The 7,415-nt window shown below is 46.5% G+C and overlaps 1 protein-coding gene across 3 annotated transcripts in view; it reads right to left on the bottom strand.

Moving 5' to 3' along the window:
- LOC135810186 (mitochondrial genome maintenance protein mgm101 homolog) overlaps positions 1-7,415 on the bottom strand; it is a 91,380-nt gene that overhangs the window by 32,362 nt on the left and 51,603 nt on the right. For 2 of the 3 annotated variants that reach the window (XM_065323656.1, XM_065323658.1), the window contains exon 3: positions 2,443-2,534. In XM_065323656.1, the coding sequence (XP_065179728.1) occupies positions 2,443-2,534 (92 nt within the window). Of the gene's footprint in view, positions 1-2,442; positions 2,535-7,018; positions 7,150-7,415 lie in introns of all 3 variants that reach the window. The other variant, XM_065323657.1, reaches the window with a different exon arrangement.

The raw sequence follows: 7,415 nt of genomic DNA, 5'->3' as shown, positions 1-7,415 counted from the left end.
GCACTAAAGTACGATGCACGGTAAATGAAGGGAAAGCTGGTCACCTAATTCTACATTACACCGGAAACCTGGCAGGTCCCTGGCACCGAAATATTAATGCAGCTAAAGTTATACCTTATACAGTATTGCAGTGGGAGGGCAACATCTGAAAGTGCACTCCTATCTCTCTTATCTGCACCTCCAAATCACGGCCACCCTGGTCTGCCGTGCACACCGTGGGGGGGGGGGGGAGTTTTACTAGAAATATTATTCCTCCTTTTGCCATTTTTTTGCAAAAACAGTGGCACCATACGGTAATTATGCCAGATCTCTGGCCCTTCCGCATTGAAACGTATGTGATTCTGAGTGACTGCTGTTTTCTGATCATCGCTTAACGAGAGAGCTTGGAAGCTCAGGGCCCTGCGCTATGCTTTTATGCTTTTTTGCCTAGCTCATCGTACATGTTATAAGAACTGATGGGAATGTCTTTTTCGTTGATTGGCCACATCACTGTATTGCAAAAACGTTTCAATCGGTTTGCTTATGAGTTAGGCAAAAGTATTTGCAGAATTTATTGCGGATTGTTATTTCTCTAATAATCATCTACTTTTGTTTTGCTCCTTCTTTTCTTTTTATCTCCTTATATTGTAAATCAACAAATTTTGGCCGATGAGAAATAGAAACCTCTCTATTAGAGAGGTTAAGATGCACGTTATTTCCGACGTGACGCGCAGTTTCACGTCAAATTTGAAATCGATCGGTATTTTTGCTCTCACATGCATCCATTGCTCAATCATGCATCATTTGCCTATATGACAAACGTTGGCCTGCGATTTACTTTGGCCGGTTGGTACCAAGCGGCGAAATCAGCGAAATTAAATCGCCAGCGAACATTAGTTGATTTTAATACAGTGATCGGATTTTCTGGCCTTTTTGTAGTAATACATGTGCATTGACCTGTTGAGCCAATGACGACGCCGAATGCATGGTTGCCTGTGGAGCACATCACATAACTTTACAGTCTCCTAAAATACGTATCCTGTCCGACGGCAAAAGAGGCTGCAGATTTAGTTTTTCTGCGCGTCGACGGGATGTCTGCGACGCGAAAGTTTAGCTCGCGTTATTTGGCTCGCACGTCGAAAAATCAACGCGAGTGACCTGCTGCTCACGTCGAAATTTGGACATTACATAAATTTACAGTCTCCTATATAAAAACGTATCCTGTTCGACGGCAAAAGAGGCTGCAGATTTAGTTTTTCTGCGCGTCGACGGGATGTCTGTCCTGACGTTTACTGGGACCGGCGCTGACTCTGCCGATCACGGGCGTTCTGGACTCGACGAGATGTCTGTCCTGACGTTTCCTGGGATCGGCTTAGACTCTGCCGATCACGGGCGTTCTGGACTCAAAGGGATGTCTGTCCTGACGTTGCCTGGTACCGCCGGACTCTACCGATCACGGGCGTTCTGGAGTCGACGGGATCTCTCTTCCGACGTTTCCTGTGACCGGCACTGAATCGATCGTTCACGCTTATTTTGGAGACGACGGGATCTCTCTTCCAAAGTATGTTTATGCTGACGCATCCTATGACCTAATCGGCGTCTATTCTAATTTAATTTCCTCTTCGTCTCCCTATTTTTTTCCAAATCTCCCTCTACATCAGGGAGTCGTATACATAATACGACGAATATTGGTACGGTACGGGACAGATACAGGAGCCCGCAAATATTGTGGACAGCTGTTATGTACAATCCTGTACAGCCTTTGTAGTCACAGATACGGGACAGATACGGGACAGATACGGGATAGCTCCAGCCGTGACACAAACAAACAAACAAACAAACACCAAATTAAAGCTGTGTGGACCCTGGCTAGCGCCAGACGTTACTTAAGTAATGTCTTCTGCATAGCTACGGGAATAATAATAGTTTTCACATCGGAAAATATCTCCATTGCACACCGTACATAACAGGCTCTCAGCTGCATCGAATAGATTTCCTAATGCCAATATTTCGCCCATTGGGCATCTATAATAGTAATAATAATATTCGCGGGATGCGTGAAACTCGAAAACACTTTTTTCGTCCCCTTCTTATTGTTTGATTCAGAGTCACGAACATTTCAAGCAATGGGCAGTGCCCACTCCAAAACTGCACGGATAGGAGAGGTATGGGTGAGAAAGGAAGAAATCAAGTCACTGCAAAGTGGAGAGAGGAAGGGACGGGCAGCGAATCGGTGGAAACAGACTGCACGAAGACGCGGACAAAAACTACAGTGCTGGCCAGAGAAAGCCAACCTCATGAATAAAGTAGCGCTGCGTTCAGTTGCACAGACCAGTGTGTGTAGTGCTAGGGCTGCGTAGCGCCCGGCAACGCTATTTTATTCACCAGGTTGGATTTCTTGGGCCAGCACTGTACATGTACTGGCACTCAGAGAAGTAAATAAATCCGTGATCATAGACGTACGGGTTCTGACGACAAGCGTTTCATTGCCCACTTGCCGTTGAAGGCCTGATTCAGCACATTCATGTATTCCTTGATGGGAACCGAATGCCAGCCTGAAAGCAGAGAAGAGGAGAACAAAAGCAAAGTCCATATACATGAATACGTATGAAAGAGGAATAAAATCAGTTTCAAGAATAGATCCAAGCATGCCTACATGTACAGCTATGAATCATATCAAGAAACAGTAAGTCAGCAGTCAAAGCATGCCTGCCTGCATGGCAATGAAAATTTTAAGGGTGCCATCGAGTAGCAGGGTACCCGTGCTACCCGTAATTAGAGCGGGTATTCGGGTAGCAGTTTGCTCCTGACAACCCGATCGGGTAATTGGAGTATGGTGTTTTCGCAACGGTGCATGTCAACAGCACAACTACATGCTTATTACAGAGGTTCCGGAGTACGATTTTTCGTGTCAAAATCCGTAGAGGCGCTATCGATTTTCTATAACGTCGTTTTCGAGCAGTAAAATGTTCCGGAGTACGGAACATGTGTTTGCGTCATTGCCTAGGTTACGATCGCAAACACGTCATATTCCCAAGCTATGCCTTTTTATTTTGAAACTTTGTACCGAAATCAAAACTTCCCGCGGAAAATCGATGTTTCTCGTACCAAATTTGTATGCGAAAAATCTTTCTGCACTCGATGACGCAAAATCTCCATACGAAACATGGGTCGTATGAAAGCCAGTCTACACGGATTCTCCGTGCCGAAAAATCGTATGAAGCACGCCTGGAAAAAATCCGTAGCGCCCATACGGATTTTGGCACGGAAAATCGTACCCCGGAACCTCTCTACTATACACTTTTTTACGTAGTGCAAGTGCATGCTCACTGTACAAACTTCCGTATTTCCCCGTAAGTAAGTTCTCCCCAATGACTTAGTACCCCCCTATAAAAAAATACACTTTCCACTGCCGAGGTTATCACCCCGAACGACAGTTCCCCCCGAAAGATAGTAAGTTCGTACCCGTCCTACATGTACAGACACCGTACAGTACATACATGTACATCATATGCACGGACACTAGAGTTGCGCAGGCTTCCCACTGCGTGTCATTTACCCCCGATAAAAAAGTACTCCCGAAAGATAGTACCACCCCCGAAAGTTAGTACTCATGTGGCTGCTAAGTTCGAAAGTTAGTACGTACTAACTTACGGGGAAATACGGTATGTCAAAAAAAACCCCGATAGGGTACCCATGCTGCCTGGGTAGAAATACCCAAACTTGTTACCTGGCCAAACCCCTACTCGTTGAAGCCCTAGAAAAATTCTAGCGCAATCGAGCCAGGATTCGGTGACTTTAGCTGGACACCAAAAGGAGGTAGAGGGCAAAAGCATGCCACTAATTCTAGCAACGTAAAATTGAACTTGAACCTGGATCGGGATGAAACAAGTGATGTAACCCCATGTGGCAATGGCACAACAGGACAGGACAGGTATGTGTGTGTGTATGTGTGTGTGTGTGTGTGTGTGTATGTGTGTGTGTGTGTTCGTTTAGCAGAGAGGAAGCAGATTTGTTAGCTCCTGGTTTTCTCTTTGTTGGCCTTCTCCACGGGACGGCCCTGGGTATTGACTGGCAGTAGGCTGTTCATGCCTTGCAGCCCGTTTCGCGCGAGGAAGGACATTCAGTGAGCTGACGACCAGGGCGGGTAATTTCTTGCCGTCACAGTCTTCTTGCGTCCTTTCCGCATCCTCCGCAGTGGCGTGGCGAGCCCTCGGATCAATCCCCAGCCTAATACAATGCAGTGGCGTTCGGCAAAGCAAGTGGATTCCTGGATGAGAAAGGAAACAGGTCACACCTGCAGCAAGTTATTCCTGCGCGGTGTATTGCTGGAATTGTGAATTCGTCCTTGGCCGTGTTGTTTGGACCTGAGTGGCCAGTTGTCATGCGGCAATGGTGTAGTGTTGTTAGCTTGCTGTGCACACTCCTCGTCGCTCGTGAAAGTACGTCTTGTGGAGCCCTTGTGGGACGTTCGGTGCCCACCCTCCAGCTCAAGATTGTGCTTTCCTGGTTCATGAAGGCCGAAGCAGTACGCGTACAGAAGTTAGAAGAGAGGTTAAGTTCACGTAAAAATCTTACGTCCGTGAACTTCTACATCAAAAATTCAAAAAAACTCAAGTATTAATTTGACGTGTTTTTCGTGAGTTGACTGTCCACGGCTGTCAAGAAGCAGCACGTCTTTACATTATCACCAGTAGCGAACTCCCGATACTCGTCAGATCATTGTGTAGGATGGTCGGCAGTTCTGTTCTCGGTCAGCCTCTATAGCCAGTCGTCAGGTCCCATTCGCTGAAGTAGTCCTGCATTGCTACGTGTGCTAGGACGTCTCCGTCCAACCGCAGGACATGGCCGATTAGCCACGTCTGGCTTTTGCAATTGAGACGGATACCGTAAGTCTGAAAAATTGGCCAAAAATGCCCAGGCCGAAAATAACCGAAAACAAATACAGCTTATCTCACATGTCCTTATTGGCTGGTGGTGCATTCTTGCGTACATGCATGCGTATACAAGATTTTTTTAAATAAGGGGCCGTCCGTAATTATCGATCTTTTTCATGAAGAGAAAAAAGTTTCGTTTATGGGTGGATGGGTTGAGGAGAGTTTCGTTTGGAAAATGATTGATAGCTGAAACATCAATCCATTCTAGCTGTCCAGTCAGTATATTTTTCGTTGAAGGGGGTGGGTGGGTGGGGAAGGGTCATACTTTTTCGTTTCGTGAAAATTATCGATAATGCCGGATGGCCCCTAAATACGCGCCGAATATAATTATTTGTTGACCTACAGGACTCCTCGGTCAGTGATGCACCTACTTGAAGTAGTGTTTAGGTCAGCGTGTGAGATTATCTGAGGCAAATGGATTCCAACAACACTTTTCAGTTGCTTCCGATGAGGATTGATTGGAACAAGAAAACCGATTCTGGAATGTACACACCTTAACTCCAAACAACTAACGAATACTAGTCCCAGAAGGGTGCGGGGTAAGCGGAGGGAAACGGAGGTGATCGGACTGGAGAGGGCCAGACAAGGAAAGCCGAGTGGTCTAGCGTACATGCCAGTCACTTTCACTGGTGTGTGTTTTCAAAAACAAAAGTAGTTCCAAACGAGAGAGCTTGGAAGCTCAGGGCCCTACGATATGCTTTTTTGCCTAGCGAGAGTCAACTTTCTCTTCGCATTCCAGGGTAATGCGACACCGTCTACCACCTTGATGACCTAGGCAAAAAAAGCATAGGGATGCTAAAACAATTCGTTTCTCCTTAAGACATAACCTAGGATTCGAACCCGCAATATCGCCCTGCATTCATTCCCCGATACACTTCGCATACATGCTCATTCTTCCAAGTTGCTTCACGTTATGATCTTGCATTTGAAAGCCCTATTTGAATATCGTGGCCATCTGTCTTTGATGGTACGGTACGGGACAGGTACGGGATAGCACCAGGCATGCCGATATCGCGATGCTGTCCTTGATGGTACGGTACGGGATAGCGCCAGGCATGCCGATATCGTGATGCTGTCCTTGATGGTATGGTACGGGACAAGTACGGGATAGCGCCAGGCATGCCCATGGCACAAACAAACAAACAAACAAACAAACACGGAATTAAAGCCGTGTGGACCCTGGCTAGCGCCAGACGTTACTTTTTGCATAGCTACGGGAATAAATAAAATAAACTTCAGGGATGAATTTATCCTGTATCGCATCGCAGTTTGCGATGCAAAATCGATCTACTGCTACTCAAAAGTCACCGTGACTCGCAGAAAACTGCGATACATACAGACTATCCATGCCTAGCCTGTGCTATCAAGTGCAGTGTCTGCTCCAGGGTTGTAGGACAGCCGGGTACACGTGTACCTGGCGCAACCATTTCAACCGGGTGGGAGCCCAGTACACATGTACGCCCAATGATCTAAAGGCGAATGGATAAGCCGCATTTAGAAAAGAGAGGACAGGAATTAGAAAAATTACGAAAGAAGAAGAAGTATCTGACACATACAACGATACAAGCCATGTAGTCAGTCCTTTCAAAGTTCGAAAGTGTAAAGTACCAACCGGGTCACAGGTGACCCGGTACTATATTTTCAACCGGGTCCAAGCGCCGCCCAACCGGGTGGATTACCCGGCTCACCCGGCGCTGGAGCAGACACTGAAGTGATATGCATACAATGCAGTGTATGTGGTGCAGGCACTCTCAATCTTCGTGCACATGTATGCTTCAGTCGGGTTTTTTGCAAATCGGCTTCAGGCATCACTCTCAAGAAGGACAATGTGGTAAATACCCTACCTCCAAAGAAAAAATGCTAATCAAAGTCAAAGACTGCTACACAATTGTGATTTCGTATAGCAGAAACTGCTATGCAAAAATATGACAGTAAATTCATCCCTGAACTACCAATTGGCATCGTACCACTTGAACCGCTGTGTTTTCATGAATGCCGAAACCTGTGTTTAGTAACGCATGGCAGCGCAAGCGCACGCATCAGTTCTGAGCACAACCCAACACAACAACAAGATTGCTATCATGGCCACTGCTAGCACATACCTTCGCTGCTCACGTCAAGCGCCCCAGGTTTCAAGTTCTGTTGCAAGATGGTAACCTGTTCTTTAGTTAGAGGCGTTGGGGTCTTGAAATGTGCTCTCTCAGCCACTTCCATAGTTATGCGGCCCTTGGGCCTGCACAGCCAGTCACATCCGCCAAACATTAATAGACACATACACATACACACCCAGGCATGCAGACACACAGATGCACAGAACAAGACAGTTCAACAATGCAGTTCAATAGCCAATTGAGCATCTTTTCCATACTCCTCGACCTGAGGCTCTCTCTCTTTCCCTCTCTCTCTCTCTCTCTCTATCTCTCTCTCTCTCTCTCTCTCTCTCTCTCTCTCTCTCTCTCTCTCTCTCTCTCTCTCTCTCTCTCTCTCTCTCTCTCTCTC

The sequence above is a fragment of the Sycon ciliatum genome, chromosome 2 (assembly GCF_964019385.1).
Source record: "Sycon ciliatum chromosome 2, ocSycCili1.1, whole genome shotgun sequence".
Classification (NCBI taxonomy): domain Eukaryota; kingdom Metazoa; phylum Porifera; class Calcarea; order Leucosolenida; family Sycettidae; genus Sycon; species Sycon ciliatum.
The sequence above is the reverse complement of the archived record's forward strand: the minus strand, read 5'-3'. Positions and strand labels throughout refer to the sequence as shown.